General features: G+C 36.9%; 3 protein-coding genes and 2 non-coding genes across 7 annotated transcripts; 3 read left to right on the forward strand and 2 right to left on the reverse strand.

Moving 5' to 3' along the window:
• Positions 1-583: 583 nt before the first annotated feature.
• Positions 584-4,099, forward strand: Y24D9A.14. The gene is made up of 2 exons (NR_131470.1): positions 584-650; positions 3,933-4,099. It is a non-coding gene; the product is annotated as an Unclassified non-coding RNA Y24D9A.14 (non-coding RNA).
• On the forward strand, positions 584-21,795 carry ell-1 (OCEL domain-containing protein; the record flags this gene model as incomplete). 3 transcript variants are annotated; one of them, NM_001392296.1, is made up of 9 exons in its annotated part: positions 584-650; positions 14,780-15,241; positions 15,991-16,189; positions 16,729-16,800; positions 16,917-17,008; positions 17,557-18,427; positions 19,156-19,464; positions 19,509-19,667; positions 20,660-21,795. In NM_001392296.1, the coding sequence occupies 8 exons, from the start codon at positions 15,009-15,011 to the stop codon at positions 20,759-20,761; spliced, it is 2,037 nt and encodes a 678-aa protein (NP_001379985.1). The 3 variants fall into 3 exon arrangements, 2 of the variants coding, with proteins under 2 accessions (NP_001379985.1, NP_001299985.1); NR_132459.1 differs by lacking the exon at positions 584-650 and having other exon boundaries at positions 15,009-15,241; positions 17,557-19,464; positions 20,660-20,761; NM_001313056.3 differs by lacking the exons at positions 584-650; positions 14,780-15,241; positions 15,991-16,189; positions 16,729-16,800; positions 16,917-17,008 and having other exon boundaries at positions 18,101-18,427; positions 20,660-20,761.
• Y24D9A.6 (uncharacterized protein) lies at positions 6,053-6,574 on the reverse strand (the record flags this gene model as incomplete). The annotated part of the gene is made up of 2 exons (NM_068156.1): positions 6,053-6,173; positions 6,222-6,574. 2 exons carry the CDS (start codon positions 6,572-6,574, stop codon positions 6,053-6,055), a joined length of 474 nt encoding a protein of 157 aa, NP_500557.1.
• Positions 11,112-11,345, reverse strand: Y24D9A.7 (uncharacterized protein; the record flags this gene model as incomplete). Its single annotated transcript, NM_068157.1, has 1 exon — positions 11,112-11,345. One exon carries the CDS (start codon positions 11,343-11,345, stop codon positions 11,112-11,114), a length of 234 nt encoding a protein of 77 aa, NP_500558.1.
• Positions 21,633-21,693, forward strand: Y24D9A.13. Its single transcript, NR_101909.1, has one exon. It is a non-coding gene; the product is annotated as an Unclassified non-coding RNA Y24D9A.13 (non-coding RNA).
• Positions 21,796-23,419: the final 1,624 nt, after the last annotated feature.

The raw sequence follows: 23,419 nt of genomic DNA on the forward strand, positions 1-23,419 counted from the left end.
TTTGAAACGGATAAGCTTTGAATTTCGAGCCAAAATTCAAATTATGTGCTCTGGTGAAGACGATTTTAATATTTTTTATGGAAAATTCAAATTGCAGCACCAATTTTCCCCAAATCAAAACTCAAAAAAGTGAAAAATCAATAGTTTTCCAAGAATTCGAACATTTTTTTTAAAATCAAACATCGCCCACCATTTTCCCAATTTTTTTCTTTTTTTCTTCCGCTTCCCATCGCTCTTTTCTCCGTCAATCATCCACCCGACTATAACGGAAAAGAAGCCAATTTCTGCCCCGAGCTCCCCCCTTCCCGATCAATCGTTCATCAGTCCGAATCGATTTTCTGCGTCTCTTGGTCTTTGCCGATCTCTCGCCGCCGTCAATTTTTTTTTCAACCAGTCCTCCTCGTCCCTCCCGTCACTTTTCGTTCATTCTGCCAATATTCTGTTCTCCACGTATTTTTAAAACTTTTTGAATTTTTCGTGCTCTAGTTCACCCGAAATTTGAAATTTTCCCGTTTATTTTCTCTTTTTTCCGGCTCCGCTTATTTCTATTTTTTTGAAGCCCAAAAAAATCAGAATTTTCCAGAACTTGGGCTAATCGTTACCACGTGGAGGCGGGAACGATCAAATACGGGAGGATTCTTGGGTGATAGGTAGGTGATTTTTAGTGTTGAATTTCATAATATTGCATGCGATCGCTGGGCGTTCCTCAGAGTTGTTTCTAGAAAAACAAAAAGAAACCAGAGTTTCTCATTGTAAAATCACATTTCGAGACTTTTCCCCCTGAAAATTGACAATTTTCGAGTGTTTCGCATCAAAAATCCGCCCCGCTGTGGTGCTCTTTGCGTTCTCATGAATAAGTAACACCAAATTCGTGATGGAATTCAATCCGACCCCCGAATGTTATCTTTTCGGGTTTTTTTTGTCCATAATCCGGGCTGCTTATCCATTTTAATCTCCTATTCAAGCTCCGAGCTCTCTCTGCACTTGAATTGTCTTTTTTTCCAAGAAAAAAGGTTCACCAACCTATTTAATTATTGAACATTTCGACACACATGTCTAGAACAAAATGGCTAGTCAGCTAGACACATCCGGAGCCACCGAACCTACGTGATAATGTCAGGCTTCCGTTCAAAAGTTTGGATATTAATGTTTTTTTCGGAAGAAATTCATTTATTCATTTTTTTAATCGGCTTTGAGATGTTTCATAATCCCTTCATCTAGAAATTTTAATCCTAATTATTGGGAAAAAAAAACACATAGTTTAAACTCGTGTTCAATTTTTTCTAATTAAATGCATTTTTGAGGCTTTATTTTTGGAAAATTAGAAATTTTGCTCCCAAATAGCCCAGATCTTTGAAGTGGACTCGAATTTTTCGATTTGGTTCCATTTTCGCACGTGGTGCCAGACTGTTCCATAACGGTTTGATCTACAAAAAATGCGGGAACTTTTTGCCTTAAAAATGTGACGTCAGCACGTTCTCTAGTGTTTTAGGTGCAGATTTGAGAATTTGTGGTTTTTAAACAGAAAGTACATTAAAAGCGTTCAAGGCTGGGACCAAAAAACAATTTTTGGTTTTGACTTTGGGCCAAAATTTGAAATTTTCGAAAAACCAAAAAAAAATTTTGATGCCTGAATTTTTTTTAAAAAACCGTGAAAAAGCGAACATTTTTTGGTTTTTTTGGTTTCGAAAAAACAAAAAATATTTTTTTCGTCAAAATTCCAAAAAAAAAAACCAAAAAAGTCCCAGTCCTGTTAGCGATTTGAATCCTAAACACAGGAAAAATAGCGAAAATGGTCCTGTTTTGGCCAAATGTTGTAAATTCCGCGTAGTGTCAGGCTGTCCCATTACGGTTTGATCTACAAAAAATGCGGGAATTTTTCGCCCGAAAAAGTGTGACGTATCAGTTGAGAACTCGGCGTCTCTTCTCCCGCATTTTTGTAGATCTACGTAGATCAAGCCGAAATGATACACTCTGACATCACGTGAATTCCTGTACAAAAATGCAGGAACCCTTCTTCTCGAGGAGTTCGCCAGCTTCGAAGATTAACATATGGCCGTGCCAGAGGTTTTCCAAGGCCACTCTTACATTTTTTTTTTCGAGTTGTTAAGCCGGTATTTTGTGGTTTTTCACAGGAAATCCACTCAAATTTGATTCACTGCTATCCCATTGAGCTTCATCTATTGTTGTGTAAAGCCAAAAATGCTCCACATTCAATGCTCGATGGAAAGCTGCGAAGATATATATATATATATATATGTATATTCCGCATCACTAATCGTTTTTCGATACGATACACCACACGTTTGTGTATATAAATGTTTTGATACGGGTCTGGGGAAATTGGGAAAAAAGGAGAAAAAGAAGAAGGAGAAGACGCTGGAGAAGTAGTGAGAAGCATCAGAGACGACGATCATCATCATCTTCATCACTGACGACTACGATAAAAACCAGTTTTTCACGGACTGCGCGCCTCGGCATTAGAAGCAGCAGCAGCAGCACTGTCGGTACGGGACTGTCTTCTTCCCTCTTCGTTTCTCTCGCCTTCTTCTTCTTCTTTGACAAATCGTTGTCAGCATCGTTTTGTGTTGGTTTGTCTTCTTCTTCGCTTTCTTGTGTGTATGTGCTTGGTGGGCAAACGAACGAAATGTATATCATGATTATAATCACTGTCACGTCTTCTTCCTTACTTCCTTCTTCCCCCCATTTTCCTACAAATAGGCGGCCATTTTCCTACAAATAGGCGGCTTCTTCCCGGTTTCGGGCGCGAGCAGACGCATTGATTCCTCCAGTGGAGAGGTAACCTGACACCACAAAAAGGAACAACGACGACGCTCGATTTTTGACATGCTCTTTTCCTGTTCCATCCATGCCCCCTTGGCTTTTCCGCATTTCTATCAGTAATGGAATATATGTAAGATTTTCTAGTTTCGTGAATATCGGAACGGATGAGGATAAGTGTGTGCAGTAGTCCCCGAAGAGCAAAAAATAAGCGTGGGAAAATTTCCCTTCTTCTACGTTGAAAATGAATTTGCAACTTTCTAGTACGAACTTTACCGGTGTCTCGATTGTGAGTCAACGCAGTTCCCATGTTTGTTTGCAAAAACCCCCACCGTTTTCTAATGGAAAAGTCTTACACACACATTTGACCTAGTTATTGCTATTATATATTTGCAAAAAAGGCAGAGTTTTGTGATTAGTCCTCCTCGTTCGCTACCGACCCCTGTGTCCCCTTTCGGAATCGCTTTCTCCAATCTTTGTCGGACACATTCCCGAGAAACCCCAAGCAGCAGCAGCACTAGTAGTTGTAGAAGAAGAAGCCATTTTTAAGTATCATTTCACTCTTCTGAAATGGAAAGTTAGTGGAGAATGGACGAATGTGCTGATAAGACGACAAAAGTGTTTTTGATCTATAACCCTAAACCCCCACCCTATCTAAAAAAAAAGTGGAAAATGTTTGCCGAGGGGAATGAGAAAAGGTTTGTAAAAGTATTTATTTGTCCCATTGTTTACCTGTTCAACCGGAAGAATGAGTCAGCGAGAGAGGAAGGAAGGGAGAGAAGGAGGAAAGCGCATGAAGTTCAGTTAGTTACTGTTTTGTGTGCTTTGAAATATAGTATAACTTCTCACAAAAATATTCCACAAAATTGGCCATATTTTATTGTGATGTTAAATTTCGAGTACAGTTTTTTATCAAATTTTCATTATTTTGTGTGCATTTTGATGGTTTATCTCGCGAAAATTCGTTGATTTAGGCATATTTTAAGCCAATAGGCATTCGAAAATGATCGAATTAGTTGCCTTATCGATTCAAAAATTCAAAAATACCACAAAAGAAAAACTTTGAAAAAAAAACGAAAGAATGAGAAATTCAACTTTGAAGAACGCGATTTTTCAAATTTGGCAAAATTTCCTGTTTTAATTTTTTCCAGAATTTCGACCAATCAGCGCTTCGCTCCGCCCACTGTTCGAACAATCAGCGTTTTGCTCCGCCCACTTTTAGACCAATCAGATGAAAAGTGTGCTGAGTTCGAAGGCGCTGGTTGGTGTGGCTTTTCATTCTTGGAAATTCAAACAGCGAATTTAGCCGAAATCATAAAATCTTACTTTTTTAAGTTGCTGGTTTTTTTTGTGGTTTTTCTGAATTTAAGACAATTTCGGATTTTATTTTCTGAAGCAAAATCCCAATTCACGCAACGAATTACGCCAGATGAACTACCAAAATGTGCATTAAAGGGTGCTAAATTTTATAAAAACTGCATCCCAGACGAGGAAAAGTTGGTGAAATTTCGGATTTTAGCAAAAGTTAGCATTTTTTAATTTTTTTTTGAGATGTGCAATCATTAAGTCCTGTCGCGTCGGCCCCACAAACTCTACTCTCCCGTTCAAAAAATCACAGAAATTCTGTTTTTTCTTGGTTTTCGTTGATATTCCCCAGGATTTGTTTTCCGATCTGGAACAAGCTTCAGCTTTCTGATATTTGTAACAAAGTGATACTAATTTCCGTTTTTGTGTATGATTACGGTCATTTGGACAAGACGGCGAGGCGAGGCACGGAGACATAGACGGCTACACACACACACAAAGATGTAATGAAAGCTGAATTTCGATCAGCGACGGCGGGGATCGTCGCTGAAGAAGAAGCTTCTCCGTGCCACAACCACCACCACAAGCAGCAGCAGAAGCATCACTTCTTGATCGTTTTTCCTTGTCTTTATCTCTGAACCTCTGGCACTTTTCCGTCGCCGCCGAAAATCAAGCAAGTTGTCTCCGTTTCTTATCCCTCTCTCTTTCTCTCTTTCTCCATCTTCTTCTTCTCACAATCAGTTAGGTGCGCGAAGGAGGAGACGGCGGCGGTGGCGGTGGCTTGCGCACTCGCGGACTGGTTTTCTGTCGTTTTCGCCGTCGTCTGCTGCTGTGTTTGGTTATGTGTATGTGGTGCAACCCATAGGTTGCATTCTGACATTCTTTTTCTGATTGTAGGGTTTCCCTCCCCTCCCTCCCCTTCTTTGAAGAGAGATTTTGCATTCTTGAACTGAAGGAGTTCTCGAGTTTTGATTTTTTGAAAATTTTCTCAAACTGGCTGGAGGATACCTGGTCTTTTCGAAGAGCGAACAGAGAAGGATTTTTTCTGGATTAACTGAAAAAAATCGTGTTTTTCCTGCTTAAATTTTCTCCAAAATCAGAAACTCTGCCCGAAACAATCTGTCTGATTGGTTCAAAAGTGGGCGGAGCGATTCGCTGATTGGTCAGGCGTTTTTCTCATTTTCTAGAAGCAGAAAAATTAGAAAAGATTCCAAGAAAAATATTATTCGATGATTTTTTCATCAGTTTTTAAAACGCAAATAAACATTTGTAAAGCGATAAAACACTGATTTTCCTCCGAAAGGCCACAAAATCAAGTCGTAAGCTCCGTCCACTTCTTGGACAAGTTTGCTAAAAAAATTTCCAACGAAATCCCCCACTGAAACTCCATCTATGAGCGTTTTGTGCCGTACACACATACACATATTGCACAGCCGAGAAAGACAAATTTCGAAAAGAGTATTGTATGATGATGATGATGATGATGGCTCAATCGGGAAAAGAGGAGAAAACGAAGAAAGAAAAAGATCGAGAGAGAGAGAGAGAGAGAGAGAGAGAGAGAGAGAGAGAGAGACTGGAGAGACACAGAAGCCCCGACCAAAACTTGGTACTGTGTTATGTGCGGCGACGGCGCGGTGGTGGTGTCTGTGTGTGCGCACCGTCCCATTCTCGTCGCGTCGGCACAAGGAATGTTCACGCAGAGCCCGGCGGGAGAGTGCAAGAGCTCGCGCGGCACGGAGCTCCGCTGTTGCTGCTGCTCCGCCACCAGGATTTTGTTGAGAAAAGTTATTTTGTGGCGTTTTCAAGCGGGAAAGAAACCGTCTTCTACTTCTACCCATTTGGCGGACGTCGAAACTACTTTCCTTTATATTGCCACAGTTTTTTTCTCGGTGCTGCGCTTCTTCTTCTTCTGAAACTCGCCCCTCTTCTCATTGACGGCGTCGCCGCTGTCTTCCTTCTTTCACTTTCACCAGTCGTTCGGTTCGCAAACTGAATTCCGTGTCCTTCTCTCCCACTCTCTTTGAGTTTTTTCGTCCTCGTCCTCGTCGTCTTCTCCTTCTCCTACTGTCGTTTTGTGATGACAGTATCTAGAACTAGTAGATACACAGCATTGTCACTCACTGAAACTGGCCTACATTCCTTTCTTCTTCTTCTTCTTCCTTTCCAAGCACACACAGAGACACCTATCAAGTACATTCCTTTTCACTCGATTCTTTGACAGTACGTTCGTTTTCGCCCACACGGAAGATGTATATATGGAAATGGAAAATTGGCAAATTGATTTTATAAAAATTGAAAATTTTCGACAGTTGCCGAATTTCAAAACTTTCGCCAATTGGTCAATTATGGAGTTTAGAAAAAATTGGAACAAAAAACTCAAAAAATGAGTAAAACATGTTTTACTGTAGAAAATTTTTTTTAAAGGTGAAGAACACATGAAAATTAGGCAAAAAATGAATTGGCCATTTTTTTTTCGATAATTCGGCATTTTCGGGCCACCATATAGACTTGGACTTTGAAAAAAATAGCTTTAAACTTTCAAAAATTGGTTTCCTCAATTTTGCGATATAAAATAACGCCCACTTTTCGGCAAATTTTGGGTTTTTTTTCGCTTTTTTCGCCAAAAAAGTCGGCTGAATTTCCCTAAACATCGGGAATCGTAGATCTGGACAAATCAGTCCTAATTAAAAATTTTTGGAATTTTTGGAACAATTAAATTTGTTCATAACGGCCCTTTTCTATATAACACCTAAAAATATATAACTATTTTCTCTTCCCTTGATGACACTAGTTCTCCCCTTCCCGAGGCAGTGGAAAAGAAAAAAAAAAGAAAAAAACACACAGAAAAAAAAATGGTAAATGTCACGAAAATTAGTGTTTTGTGGAACCGAACCTTTTAGATTGAAAATTGCGTCAAAAAAAAACCCCTCATACTGATAACAATTCTTCTATGTTTTGTTTCATTTTTCCCTCTTTCTCTCTTCGTTTCTCGCCTCCAAAAGTTGTGCTGAATTGTCAAAGTTTTCCGAAGAAGATCGATCGATTGATTTTTCATCTTTCGAGTCTGTCGATAATTAGCCCAACATCTTCATCATCATTTTCTCCTCTCACCATCGCGCACGTGAATAATTGGAAAACAGTAGGTTACTACTCTATTGATTAAGTGTCGTTTTGATCGTATCTCTCTCTCTCTCTCTCTCTCTCTCTCTCTCTCTCTCTCTCTCTCTCTCTCTCTCTCTCTCTTTCTCGCACTCTCTCAGTTCTCCACTAGAGAAGAAGTGAAAAACTGGTTCCAAAATCGGCGGGAAAACTTTCTCGCGCGAGCGCCTCGAGAGAGAGAGAGAGACGGACAGATCGGTTTCTAAATATCTTTAGTTCTTTTCGCTCCTTTCTCCAACCCTTTTTGTCTTAATAATAATAACCGTGGTGGAAAGAATTTAGAAGCGATGAATTTTTGAATTAGGTAGTTCAAAATGTTGATCTACAGTTTTGGCAACTTTTCCGTGTCACTGAGAGCCTGAAATTAATTTATATTCAATTTCCTCACCTATTTTGCATATTTTGGAATTTTTTCCTAAAATTTGCTACTTTGGAACATAATTGAATAAAATTTAATCTTCAACCACTGCGTCCTGGCCAAGCTGTGAAAAATTGGAAATTTTAACTAAATTTATCACAATTTTTCAATAGTGAATTGGATTTTCAAGGCAATACACCCTTTTGAAGCTTGGCGGGGTTTGAGTGGAGGCCCCACGAAAAGGGGAGCAGAACGAAAAGGGGATCTGCAAAAAGGGGATCTGCGAAAAGGGGAGATACGAAAAGGGGAGCAACGAAAAGGGGAGCTGGCACTGTGCCAAACGCACAAAACGCAATTTTTCTCACGCAACGCACGTTGATTTTTGAAATTTCTTCTAGAAGATACGCTTAACAACACGCGACGCGTAACATCGGAGCATCGTTGTATCGTTTTCTTCGAGAAAAATAGCGTTTGGCACAGTGCCAGATCCCCTTTTCGTATCTCCCCTTTTCGTATCTCCCCTTTTCGCAGATCCCTTTTTTGCAGATCCCCTTTTCGTTCTGCTCCCCTTTTCGTGGGGCCTCTTTGAGTGGAAATTTTGCGATTTTCGAGTCAGGAATACGGTACCCGGTCTCGACACGCTTTTTTTTGTAAAATTCGAATGGGTGTGCGCCTTTAAAGAGTACTGTAACTTCTTATTTTTTTCATACTTTTTTCTTTAAAAAAATCAACGAACGTTTAGAATTACAGTACTATTTAAAGGCGCACACACTTTTGCAAAAATCGCAATTTTTTGCATCTGAATAATATCGCATACACTTTTGTTCTGAAAATAGCCCCGCAAATCCATTTTTCTGACTTTTCACCTCAAAAATATTGAACATTTGTTCTGACTTTTTTCTTATTTACAACAACAACAAACCCTCCCCAACAGTAGTACTCGACTTTATTACTAAAAGCCTGATTTTGACACTTTTTTGTTTTAGTGCCTTTGTGTGTTGGAATTTCTATTACTATTACTTTTACCATTAAAAATAGAAGTTTTAACGGTTTTATTTTTGCCATCATCTTGCCACAAGTTTCCTGAATAAGTGTTTTTATGAATCGTGATGCCATATATATTTTTCTGTCTGTCACTACGTTCTTCTCCTTATTCTTCTTGATCGGCAGCAGCGAAATCATGTGACGACGGCAGCGAGGCGATCACAAGACACTAACAAATCTGTTTCGAATTCTATGAGATCATCATCATCATCGAAGAAATTGTTTAACGAAGAAGAAGTCTTTGAAATACCAAAAATTGTCTAAAATTTAGAAATATTACAACAAAAAACGGGAAAAATCGAGAAATTATGGAAATTTCTACTTTAAAAAATCGCATTTTTTTAGAGTTGGATTTTTCATTCTTGATCGACTTTTCTCATTTTTCTGCTGTAATATTTCTGAATTTCAGACAATTCTTGAGAAAAAAATTCACCATATTTAGCCCGTTGTTGCCGGCTCACAGAAAAGCTCACACATACACACACTGCAAACACGAATTTTGATATCAAAAAGGTGTGCCCCCCCTAGGTGGAGAAAGTGCTGCCTGACTCTCTGTGCCGTAGACTTTTCGAGCAAATAGAAGCACAACACACAAATTCACCGAGTCCTATACACAGAGAATGTTGCAGCAGCAACAGCAGCTGCACTAGTAGAAATTTATAATCGAGAAACATTTTTTTTGTGGCAATTTCTGGGATATTACGGCTTTTCAAAATATCTCCAAAAGACCGAATTTCATATAAAGTTCTCAAAAAAAATTGTTTTGACGGTTACTGTCAGAAAAAATCACATTTTCTGTGAAAAAGTTGATATTTTTTTCTAATTGACCTCAAAAATCATTAAAAAAACGTTTTTAGAGCTAAAAATTCTGCTGAAATGCAATTTTTTGTTTGAAAATGTACGATTTCTGGTCTCGACACGGCACAATTTTTTGATTACTGTAGTTCTCAATTTTCATCGATGAAAAATCGCGAAAAACCTGAGAATTACCGTAATCTTTAAAGGCGCACACACTCTTTTGCGCAAAATTTTTGTTGTCGCTTTGAGACCGGGAACCGTAATTTTCTAGCTTTTTCCTCGATCATTTCGGTATCTTATATTGAAAAAACCACAATTCCCACTGACAGACTACTCTACTTTTAAAATCTTTTTTTTACAAAAAGTGCGCTGTGATGGTGATGACTAATTGGTACAAGTGTGTATGTGTCGAGAGTAACAAAAACGCGCGAGAAGTAGAGAACTTTGAGAGTTTAGTGAATTTCAGTCGACAGTTAGGTCATCATCATATTTTCGTGACATTCTCTTCATAGTTTTTTCAATCCTATTCGTGATCACCTGGCCACCGCCACCGCCGCCGTAGACTGCCCTTTTGGGAGAGAATGATGATGAACGCACTTTTGGTCAGTTTTCCGAATGGTTTTTTCCGATCCTAGCGAGGTCCTTTTCCCTGTCCTGTCGTTCGCCCGTTCATTCGTTCGTTTGCAAGTCTTTGTTTCTATAGGTCTCTTGCATTGTCTTTGCTCTATCTCCTCCACTTGATGGATAGAGAGAGAGAGAGAGAGAGTGAGTAAAGTGAGTCTCTCTTGCCTCTTTCTCTCACTCATTGAAATCTAATTTTGGGCTGTTATATGTGTGCCGCCGGACCTCTGAATTAACAAGTTTAAGCGCTCAATTGCACTCTTTTTAATACGGCTTCATCGTATGTATGTATATTTTTAGATTCTCTTCTCTCTCTCTCGCTCTATTTCCAGTTACCCGGTGTTCTTCTTTTCCTCTCCACATTTACTAGTTATACAGCAAACATGCTAAATTTAGTTTTTTTTCCTAGAAAAAAAACTTATTTTTGGTGCCGTTGGCCAGGTTATATTAGAAGGCTTCTATGTGAAGACCCTTTTGCAACTCTGAGACTATAGAGAAGAGACATTGGACAATTGGTATTACGATGATGAGAAAGAGCTTGGGATTTATATATATATATATATATCCACTCTCGAACCAGGAAGCTTTTGACCAGATGTGTATGAGAGATTTGGCAGCGGAGAACTTTTTTTCCTGACACTTTAAATTTTAAATTTCGAAAAATTGTCGGTTGCCGGCAATTCAGTAGATACCGAATTTGAATATTTTTGGCTATTTGGCACAACTAACGAATTGCTGAACGGTTCTGGTGCGAATTGAGCCGCTATACATCTTCCGAAGACCTTTTAAATTCATTTTAAATATTTCAAAAACGTTGAATTTGATCCTGTGTTGACCCACACGGATGTATAGATTTTTAACGATTTTTTAAAATTACTGACCCCTTCCTTCATCGCCACATATGTAGAAAAGAGAAATTAAAACTGAACAGCTAAATACCAATTTTGTTTGCTGTATTCCGTTCCGTTCTCTGTACTGTCTCGTGCTAGACAGTACACATATTCACCACCACCAGAAAAAAAAACGCCTACTCTTCTTTCAATATTCATGAATATTGATCGCCGTGGCGGATTGCGATAGACGGCGACAAAACAACGTCGTCGTCGTCGCCGGAGGCGAGAATGGAATGAAGCGGTTTGTTTGAACATCTTCGCATTCTACGAAGAATAAGGAAAAGACGAAGAAGAAGAAGAAGCCCTTTTGCAGCGGCACTAGCAGCAGAAGCGAAACGGGTTGTGGTGGTGGTGGTGGTGGCTGACTGACTGACTGACCAAGTCATGTATCCTCTCCTCTTCTTCTTTTTTTTTCCGCATTCATTTTATATTTGATCATCAACGCGACGGATAATGGCCGTGTGTGTGTGTGTTTCACATGAGGTCAATCCTATAGAAACCTCATTCCTCTCCGACCCCTGACTCTCTCTCTCTGGAGACTACTAATGTTTTGTTTTTTTGGTGGATTCCAGCAGCACAAGTTGATTAGCACATCAGATGATCTTTCTCTCTCTCTTTGTTTCCGAGAATTCGATGCGAAACACTGGTCGACGTGACTGTGTGTCTGTCAGCTGTAAACATACAGTTAGATAACAAACTCGGTCAGTCATTCATTCTTCATTTTTTCCGATTGATTTTTCTGCTCCGTTTAAAGGAGCAGGTTGAGATTGAGCTAGAAACACTTGAGAATTAGATTCGAAAATTTGAGAAATGAAATATGCGCCTTTTCTCCTCGCAGTGTTCTATTTCGGGGAAGAGTAGTATACCCTTTAGCAAATTCCAAGTGACATCATCATTGGCGAGTCCCCTCCGGCTGGATCTCCTCTTGATAATCACTTTTTCCACAAATTGAGTGCGTGTTGTTCTAAATTTCGTAACCTACCAACATGCCCCAACACGGGCCAGTAGCCAGACGTCTCCGAAACGAATCAGCATGTTCATGGCAATACTGCTACTACTACTACCACTACTCACCATTAATTCGAGCTCGTTTGAATTGAATGACTAGTGGTGTATCTCCATACTGTGAGAGTTCGAGTGATGACGTCATAGATGCACTTGGGCATTTTTTTTTGCTGCAGTGGTGATGCTGCCTTTCGATTTTCGAATTGCAGTAACATTACACCTCCCCTTTTTTTGCACAAGAGAAGACAAAAACGGCTGTGAGAAGAGGGAGGAGAAGACATAACCAGTTAGATGACGTTGTTTGTCTCTCTCTCCCACTCTCTCTCTCTCTATTTGTCTCGTTGCATTTAATTTGGGCACACCCGACAGCTGTGTGCAAATGCGCTCTGTTGAGCGGTGGAGGCAGCCCGCCAAGAGCATTGAGTTTGAAAAATTACCGATTTATTTCGTGATTGCTTGGTGGCGCCTGCGACTTGACGAACCTTGCGTGATGCGTGTCGCTGCGGCGTTGCCTCTCTCTCTCTCTCTCGTTTTTTAACAGTGTATCATTAGGGGTAAGTAAGTCAGTGTCATCATCATTTGCCCCCTCCGCCAGGCAGCCGCACGTATCATCATGCGGGTAAACTGAACCCCCAAGTTGATGTTATCAGAAGGCGAAGGCGAAGACGATTTCTTTGTATTCGGACATTTTCCTGTTTAAAGACGTCTCTGTGCCTCGGTCATTTTGTTGTCTTTCACCACTATCTCTAACATTTGACGAAATGACGTAATTATTGAGCGAGCCCCGCTCTTTTTTCCGGCGAAGACTTCCGGTTTTTTGAAGATGGTGGCATCGTTGGTTATTATGTTTTTATATATCTATTGATCGGCGAGTATCAAGGTCAACTCTCTAGTAATGAGAAGAATTTTTCGATTTTTTATTTTAAGTTTAGAACAAAAATCGAATAACCGACACCTTTGATGGATGGCAATTCCACTTGGTGTCAGCCAGTCTCATTGCGGTTTGATCTACGAAAAATGCGGGAATATAGAAAAATTGTGAAATCAGATGAGATGTCTGCGTCTCTTCTCCCGCATTTTTCGAAGATCAAAATAGAATGGGACTTTCTGACTCCAACGAATTGCAAGTCTGAAGTTACCGAAAATTTTGGATTGCCGCCAACCCCTCTCGATGAGAACCGTTTTTCCTCGTTATTACTAGCTAGCTTCCAGTGTCTCAGGCACACACATACAAAAACGATTATGCTCAATGGTGGTTACCAATTGATCAGTCTGTATGTGTATGTATGATAGATAAGATAAAGAAAGAAACGAAAAAGAAAAAAATGCGAGTGACGAAGAAACATCAATACAGTAAACAGTTTGGCATACACATATACTCTCTTTTTCCTCCCGCAGAGCACTATCTCTCTCTCTCTCTCTCTCTCTCTCTCTCTCTCTCTCTCTCTCTCTCTCTCTCTCTCTCTGTCTCTCTCTCTCACACCCCATGGGCTCACACTCGCTCGGCGAACCAACCAACACAACCGGCTCCTCCGACGATTCTTTTACCCTGCGACTCGGTGATTTGTGTGCTCTTTGCCCATTTTTTTCTCTTTCTCGGATTTTTCAACCCCTATAGTGCCTGGCTGCTGCTCACCGTGCCTGTGTGCTTGTGTGTGTGTGTGCTCATATTTGGTACCGTCTCGGGTGTTGATCCAGCTGTGTTGGTTGCGCCCGACGATTTTTCATGCCTTTTTTGAGCATTTTGTAAAAAAAAATTTTTTTTTTGAAAATAATAACAATGAAATTATTTTTTGGAAATTCGTATGGGGGGGGGGGGGGGATCTCATTTTCAGAAAAAGAGCGAGTTGTTTTTTGCTCTTTCTCTCTCTCTCTGTGGTGGTGGCTTGAAATGTCTTGTCTGCTCTGCGTCTCTCTATGTATCCGCACTCTCTCCCTCTCTATCTCTGTTTCCGTCTTTCCAGCAGTCATCGAAATTCATTTCTTGTGCTCTGCCCGGCTCAATATGATAAAGAATTTATAAATGGATGACGTTGTCACACACGAAATTTATTTTTATACTTTTTGACGTGTGTTCCCCCACTTTTCTGTCTTTTTGATCCTATTTTTCCAGAATTGTTCAGTTTTTCGATTAACTTTACGGTTTTATTGTGGAAAAAAAGCAAAAAAGAATTTTTTGCCAATTTTCGCATTTGAAAAAGAAATTTAAGAAATGCCTTAAATTTCAATATTTTTGTCTGCTAAAACTTGCTAAAACTTGAATCAGTTCAAGTTTATGGAAAACTGAAAATTTTATATATTTTTGAACCAAAATCCCCTTTTTGAAAAATTTATAAAGTCGTATTTTCTATTTTCGTTGAACCAACAAAGTTTTTAATCGGAAATTTGAATGTATAGTTTCTGGAAAATAGCTTAAACCAACGTTTTTGAAAAGTTATCTTAAAAATGAAGTTATTTTATTGAAATTACACAGTTTCTATACAAATTTGCGGTTAAAAAAATGGGCTTTGTAATTCAAATTTTCAGGTGAAAATTATTGAATTTAAAGAAAATTCCCATTTTTTAAACAAATGAACAAATAAAAATGTTTCAAATAATTTTTCGCAATTTCGCACACAAAAAGCTTAAAGGCCACACAAAAACTCGTGTTTCGGGCGAAAATCGGAGTAAAAACGGTTTAAACTTCACAATTGTCTACTGAAAATTCAGGAAAACTTGGTTGCCCTTCTCTTTGTGTCTCCGCTATAAACTACGCACTATAAACTATAGAAACTACAAACCACAAAATAACTAAAAATTTCTTATATTTTTACAGACTGAAATCGTGTGAAAAGGTCGATCGAATCGATTGCTGAAAAATCGAGAGATTCGAGAGACAACGGCCCACCAAAGCCGTACGTAGACAATCGTTCGTGCTTCTCCACACGCCCACGCACACGTGCACACACGTGCCGTGCGTTCGTCGTTTTCTTCTTCTTACGGGTTCATAATATAGTATTGTGTGTTGGTGTGACGCTTCCTGCTCTTTTTCGATTTGCTGAAAAATGCTGAAATCATCGTCTGGAAACATGCATCATTTTTCAACGGGCAGCTCATCTGCTATCATCGCCTCCTCCTCATCCTCCTCTTCATCGTCGAATGGTTACGGTCACTCGCCACGTGACTTGCTCACCGGAGCAGCAGTTGCGAATGGTGGTGGTGGTGGATTCGGTGGTGTCGCCGGTGTGGCATTTGCTACGACGTCACCGCCGACGCCTGTTAATTTGGATGTGCAACGGTGAGCATTTTTTATTTGTTTTAATGAGAAAATTTGAATTTTCTCCTGAAAAATTTGATTTTTTTAAAACGAAAATTGAGTTTTTTTTTAATTCTGCGGTTTTCTGAATTTTTTTTTTTTGAAAACTGGAAATTTTTGAACTGAAAAAATAATTTTAATAGAAAAATCGAAGCTAATTGTTTGAAATTTGAAGGAAATTTTGAAGTTTTGCTCGAAATTTTAATTTTTAACTGAAAAATTGAATTTTGTAGCCAAAAAGTGAGCTTTTTCACGAAAAATTGGATTTTCACCGCAAAAATCGAATTTTACAAAAAATTCAATTTTCATTCGAAAATTTGATCGAAAAACACATTTTTTTCAAGTTTTTAGCTAAGAATTTGAGAAAAAAAAAAAGAAATTTTTGTTTAAAAATAGTTTTTCTTCTGAAAATTGAATTTTCATCCAAAATCAATCGATATTAGTGGTTTTTGAAATTTTTGGTGGAAATTTAAATTTATAGATTTATTAAATTATAGCTTTTCAGGTGGATTCTTGATTCAAATTTTTTTAAAATACAGAAATTTGCATTAAAAATCCCGGTTTTCCATGCAAATTTCTCGATTTTTTTGAGATTTTTTGATTAAAAAAATTTGAAAAAAAAAAGTTTTTTAACGCCGAAATTCCGTTTTTTGTTCTGCAAAAATATTGGTTTAAAAAAAAGATGAAATTTCACATTTATATATCTATTTTTATTCAATTTCTTTTTTCAGAATCGACTGTACCGATGAGACGACGGTTGTAATGGTAAAGCTGACGGATGAAATGTTTGCAGCTCTTCAAGAAAGTCAACGAAGTGGTAAACCACTTCGGATAAACGTTAACGATAAGGAAGGACGCGTCGAAATTGGCGATGGTACAGCTTCGTCAAAAACCAACAATACTTTTTATTTCCAAAAGCAAACGGTGCCGGTGAGCAATTAATTAATTTTGAAAAAAAATATTGGAAAAAAAGAAAAAACGCTGAAATTTTTATTGAAAAATTCCGGTTTTCTCTTAAAAATTCTCATAAAAAAATTATATTTCAAAAAGTCCAAAAAAATTGCCGAAATTTTGGAATTTCGGCGTTAAAAATATGTTTTTTTTTTCAAATTTTTTAACCGAAAATTCTCAAAAAAAAAATTTTTAAAGGTTTTTTGACGGTAAAGTCCAAATTTTTAATTTAATTAAAATAAATCAGCATTTGTGAAATTTGCATTAAAAAAAAATTTTTTTAACGGTTTTTTTTAAGTCGAAATTTTTGATTTACGATTTTGACTTGAGTCATTTAAAATCAGAAATTTGTGAAATTATCATTAAAAACCGGGATTTTTAATGCAAATTTCAGAAATTTTCGACGAAAAAATGAATTTTGAGTTTTTTGACGCGAAAGTTCAAAATTTGTGAAATTAGCATTAAAATTACTTTATTTTTGCCCCAAAAAAAATCTCTAAATCTCTTTTGTTTTTCAGGAACAAACGGATACTCTTGTACACTCGGGTGGAGGCGTTCGAAATGTCGGAACGTACAAAACAAAATACCAAGTGAGTTTTTGTTTTCAGTTTTGACGCCATTTTTTGCTCTTTTGTTCTCTCATCCCGCCCGGCCGTGAACTTTTCGAGACACTTTTCCAACTCATTTCTATCTATGAACTTTATAGATTCAAGCAACAGACCGGTCATTTCAAGAAACGAAGAAGCGAGCTGAGCTCCGTGCTGAAGTGGAAAAAAGTCGAGGAACGAAACAGATGAAGTGAGTTTTGGGGTTTTAGAACAATTGAAAAAGTTATTTATCGATAATTTTTCGCTGAAAAAATCTTTTTGACGTTTTTTCAGAGAAAATTGAACCAAATTTTGAAGAATTTGAAGAAAAAAAATCTTTTTTCGATGATTTTTCGCCTTAAAAAAATTAAAAACTACGAAAAACTTTTAACAAAAATTATTAAAAATTCCGCGTTTTCGGAGAAATTTTTGTATAAATTTCCAGATAATTGAACAAAAATTTCCCATCTTTTTGACTTATTTTGAGCAAAATCGAAAAAAAAACCTTTTTTTAATTTCTTTAAATTAAAAATCGAAAAAAAAATCTTTAACAAAATAATAGAAAAAAAAATTAACTATATTTTTGCTTCTTTTTTTTTTCGCAGAAAATCAGTAAAAAAATAGTTCAAAAATCCAGAATTTTCTTCCAATTTTTTTCTGGTCAAAAAATTGGAAAAAAAAAATTAAAAAACGGTGTTCAAGAGAAATGACTCGAAAATTTTAAATACGAAAGCCCCCCTAACTGTCACTTTTTTTCAGAAAAAGCGGAGTCACAAGTAGCTCTTCTCGATACCACAACTCTTCCAATTCGACGCCACGTAGCATGAACAGTGCTCCGAATTCGTCACGTGTGAGCCCATCATTCATGTCATCGTCATCGTCAAAAGCTTCGACAAGCCACGTGACGACGAACAACTCGAAAGGAACACCAAATAATGGCTCAGAGAGCAAGAAAATTGATATGACACCGCAACTGATGAAACATTCGATCAAAAAACGAATTATCCATTTGATTGTTACACAAAAGTATAGCAACTGGGAGGAAGTGTACAAGAAGTTGAAATCTGATGGTCTGCCTGAAGAAAAGGATGAAATTGAGAAAATTCGGAGTTGTGTGGAAGAGGTTTCCGAGACACGGCCTGAAATGTCTGTAATGTCACTTCGAACAAGTTTTCTCTCAGAAGTAGATCAACGATGGATGTTCTTTAATCAAGAGGAAAAGTCGCATGTTCGACGTCTATGTAACTCGGGATCCCGTGTCGGTCCAACTGACAACAACTTTGCTCCATTGAGAAAGAAGGGAATGGAACGGATCACGGCGAGTTCGAAGACTGAAAAAGATAAAGTGAAGGAGAAGCTAGAAGAAGCGGCGAAGATCCCGAGCCCGCCGAAAGATCAAAAGTCACTTCCGTCAATTGTCGAGGAGGACGACTATTATACGGCTCCGCCGGAGCCGGCGAATAAGCGCCGTGCTCATAACTTGGCTCCACCACCACCGCCACCAGTTCAAGTGGTAACTCCACAGACGACGTCTTCTCAGACTGAGACTGGCCCACTGCCGCCGAAACGAACGAAACGGCCCGAATCGTCGAGCCCGCAACTGGAGCGGTCATCGCAACCAGCTTCTAAGGTTTTTATTTGGAATTTTTAAAAAATAATTTGAAAAAAAAATAATGGAAAATGGGAAAAAATGCTAATTTTTCTGAAATTTGCTCTAAAAATGGGCTGATTTTTGTTTGAATAGCATTTGGTGCAAAAAAAACCGGCTTTTTGTCGAAAATTTGTATAAATTACTCATTTTGTGTGAAATTCTTGTCAAAATTTAATTAAAACGATTAATTTGGAGAAAATCGACTGGAAACGGCAAAAAAGAAAAGAAAAAAGACTAAAAAATTGAAAATTTATTCAAAGTTTAGTTAATCTGGAAATATGAAAAAAGAACGAAAAAAATTTGTAAAACAGCGAAAAACTATGAAAAATGGAAAATTACATTAATTTTTAGACATTTCTCTGAAAAAGTGAAATTTTTTAAAATAACTTCACAAGTTATTAACGCTTTAATTAATTTTTCTAAAAATTCTGAAAATCAGGGTTTAAAATCGAAAAAAAAGGTTTTTTTCTTCGATTTTTTCATTTTTTCAATTTTGTAAAAAAAATTTCTAAAAAAAATTAAAATTCCAGAAAATAAAATACGAATTTTTTTTTTGAATTTTTCGAATTTTTGAAAAACAGTTTTTAAATTAATTTTTGGTCTGAAAAAAAACTAAAAAACAAAAACAACAGCCCTGAAATACCTGAAATAAATTTTAAAAAATTGGGAAAAAAATAATTGAAATTTTACGAATTTTTCGTTTCCAGCTCAACCCCATCAAACTGGCAGCAACGATTGCGATGCAACCGATCCCAAAGTGTGATCCTCCACCACCACCACCATCACGTGACACTTATCATCACAACGTGGCATCTGTCGCCGTGAATGGAGGTGGCTCCACTGCGTCGAGCCGAGTCTCATCGCCAGCTTCATCTCTCTCGTCACCGAGTCAACCATCGTGTAACTGGGAGAAACAGTTTGGAGATATTAAGACACTTTCTGAAGCAGAAGCTTATTTTAAGCAATTTCATAAGGAATATCCATTGTATATGGAATGTCATGAAATGTTGACGAAAGTGAGTTTTTTATAATGAAAATGAAGAAAATAGCATCAGCTCAGGTTTCATCCGAATTTCGAGGGCTTGAAGTGAAGCTGCTCACTGCAGTTGCTCTTAGTAAAACGTCACCGTCACCGCAGAATATGCAGAATGTGAAGCAAATTGAAAAGAACATACAGAATCGATATGCACACTTTGAGAAGGATCCCGAATTTATGAAAGTGAGCTTTTTTTCGCTATTTTTTAAAAAATTTTTAATTATAAATTAAATGATTCTCTGAAATGAAATACTAGTTATCTTCTCATTTTTAGGATTTTTCTTTTGAAAATCGAAAAAAAATCGAACAAAAAAGTACAAAAAATGAGAAGGAAACTACAATTTTCTTGAAAATTTTTATTAAAAATAGAGAAACGATGGAAAACTTCAAAATAATGGAACATTTTGAAGCTTTAAAAAATCTGTACAATTTTGAGAAAAGTTGTTTAGAAATTTAAATTTTTCCAAAAGTCGAACATTTTGGTTTAAAAAAATTCAAGTTTTCCATCGTTTCTCTATCAAAAAAAAATTTTCGAACAAAATTTAGTTTCCGTCTCATTTTTTGTACTTTTTTGTTCGATTTTTTCGATGTTCAAGGGAAAAAGTCCAAAAAATGAAAGGAAACTATTGTATTTTTTTTTTCAAAAAAAAAATTTCAGAGAAAATCGAAAAATCGAATAAAATTGGAAAAATTGAGGAAAATTGAGGAGGAAACAAAAAATTGAAAAAAAAAACATTTTTTTCAGAGAAAATAGAAAAAGAGAGTTCTCTTGAAAAAACGAAAAAAATTACAAATACATTTTTTTATTTCTAAAATATTGTGATTGTATCGAATATTTAAACAAAAACAGTTTTTTTTTGGAATTTAGTTTGTACTGAAAAATATCAAAAGCTGAAAGTTATGCAGTCTCTCGAAAATTTTAAAATTTGGAAAACTTTTTTTTCTACCCCACGATATCTTACTATCGTAATAAATTAAATTAAATTAAATTAAAACAATTTTCGAGAAGCTTTACACCTCTCAGCTTTCGATATTTTTCAGTATAAAAATAAAAATTTCGAAGAAAAAACGTTGTTTTTGCTTTAAAAAAATTATCGATGCAATCACAATATTCTAGAAATTAAACCAAAATTTTATTAAAAAATTTTTTTTTTCAAAAATTCCAAATTTTCCAGGCTCGCCAACGTCACACGGATCTTCGCTCGAAGCTAAACGTACTGAAGACTCGTATCGGTAGCTGGGAAAAAATGCGACGGCAATCATCGACAAATGTCTGAGAAGCTTCCCTCCCGACGAGAATAGCTCTTCCCTTCTAGTGTCATCCATCCATTTCCAAAGCTTCACCCGCCCCAAATGAAATTGATCCGTGTGTCCTCCCTCCCAAAACAAACAAACAAACAAACAAAAAACCAATATTTTATCCATTTGAAACATGACGGTTCAACATGCTTTCCACAGCGCCTTTTCCACTCCCCTTCCCCCCACCCGAATATATCCCGACGAAAAAACCAATTCATTTCACAAATCATCTCTCTTGCGTCTCTCCGTCTCTTTTCTCTCTCTCTCTCTCTCTTTCCGTTCTCATTTGCTGGTTCAAAAGTTACATACATATATATATAAATATATACATATTTTATTTTATTATTTCTCTTCTCCCCTCTCGTTCACTCAGTTTATCTCGTTTCTTCCCCCCGTAGCTCCTCATCACCCTCGTCCTCGTCTAATTTGTGATTATAAGCTGATATTGGTGTTGATATCCATGTGATTTTTTTTCTTAATTTTTTTTTGGTTAGAAGAGATTCAAAGTAGCCCTCCCCCCCCCAGCATCGAATACCCACTTTTTTTGATTCTTTTGGATAGCGAAAAAAAAATTACAATAAAACCCCCCAAGCCCCCCACACACACTTGTCAAAGGCCGGTGATAAAAAGATACAACTCACGGATTTTTCGTTTTTTTTTCTATTTTGTTTTTTTTTCTTTCACCCTGTTTCTCCTTAATCTCTTTTTTTATCGTGTAATCGTGTTTTTTTTTTGCCTTTTCCCACTCCCCTGATCATGTAGAGCCCTTTAGATGGACTGTGCCTTTTTGACTAGCGATTTTTCAATTCTAAATTCAATTCATATTTTCCACAATCCCCATTTTCTCTCTCTATTGCGCGGTTGTTGCCCCCATTAAGCCGGGAACCAGACACTTTTGTGGCATAGTTTTTTTTGTAGATTTGACCCCCACCGTATTTTTTTTTTCGATTATCCTTTTTTGAAAACCGTATTTTATTCTCTTTTTGAAACCAAATAAATGTTATTTGCGTCTTATTGAAATTGGTTCAGTGTTGGAGATTTTCAGGCTTTCAGGAATTTTGACAATACAAAAAAATCAGTTTTTGTTTTCAAATTTTCTTTTAAAATGTTCAACATGTTTGCCTATCAGAATACAACCTTAGAATCTGCAAGAAATCTCTCTTTGAACAATTTTAACTATATTAAAACTGTCACATGAAATTTGAATCCCGCGAAAACTTCCCTCTTCATATCGCATGCCGAGAATTGGCTCGAATCGAGAGTATTTGATTATTAAATGAAAGCGACCATTTATAGGCAAAATAGGTAGATTTTTAAAATTTTGTAAACTCCTAAATCACTCAAAAATATATTTTTTCGAAATTTCTTTCAGAAACTTTGTTGCAAGTTTAGAGCTCTTTTAGAATTCAATAACAACATCCCAGCAGGTGCCAGAAGCTTCAAGCAGTTATAGAAAACTTAGAGTACCTTTTTGCGTATTTTATTATTGAAGTAGATGTTAGAACGTCTAACTTTAAACAATTAATCTACCGTTCTAACATTTGAAAATTAATCTACCGTTCTAACTCTTAAAAATCTACAAGAAGATCTTTCCTTGCGCTTGAAGCGCAAAAGAAAAGAAAAAGGACTATTTAGACTTAGGCACATACTAGGATTCCCAACTGGAATAAAATATTGGAAATCCTTATGACACACCGGCGGTATGGCGCGGCTTAAGCCTAAATAGCCACTTTTATCAAAATACATTTGAGCGAGGCGGTTGTAAACTATTCGTTCTTTAGCAAAAATTAAAAAAAAAAAAATATAACTTTATTTAAATTTAAAAATCGGAACGGTATTTAATAACTTTGGAAATTCATCTACTGGTCTAACTTTGGAAATTCATCTAATGGTCTAACTTTGGAAATTCATCTAATGGTCTAACTTTGGAAATTCATCTAATGGTCTAACTTTGGAAATTCATCTAATGGTCTAACTTTGGAAATTCATCTAATGGTCTAACTTTGGAAATTCATCTAATGGTCTAACTTTGAAAATTCATCTAATGGTCTAACTTTGGAAATTCATCTAATGGTATAACTTTGAAAATTCATCTAATGGTCTAACTTTGGAAATTCATCTAATGGTCTAACTTTGGAAATTCATCTAATGGTCTAACTTTGAAAATTCATCTAATGGTCTAACTTTGGAAATTCATCTAATGGTCTAACTTTGGGAATTCATCTAATGGTCTAACTTTGGAAATTCATCTAGTGGTCTAACTTTGGAAATTCATCAACTGGTCTAACTTTGGAAATTCATCTAATGGTCTAACTTTGGGAATTCATCTAATGGTCTAACTTTGGAAATTCATCTAATGGTCTAACTTTGGAAATTCATCTAATGGTCTAACTTTGGGAATTCATCTAATGGTCTAACTTTGGAAATTCATCTAATGGTCTAACTTTGGAAATTCATCTAATGGTCTAACTTTGAAAATTCATCTAATGGTCTAACTTTGGAAATTCATCTAATGGTCTAACTTTGGGAATTCATCTAATGGTCTAACTTTGGAAATTCATCTAATGGTCTAACTTTGGAAATTCATCTAATGGTCTAACTTTGGAAATTCATCTAATGGTCTAACTTTGGAAATT

This window comes from Caenorhabditis elegans, chromosome IV, assembly GCF_000002985.6.
Source record: "Caenorhabditis elegans chromosome IV".
Taxonomy (NCBI): Eukaryota; Metazoa; Nematoda; class Chromadorea; order Rhabditida; family Rhabditidae; genus Caenorhabditis; species Caenorhabditis elegans.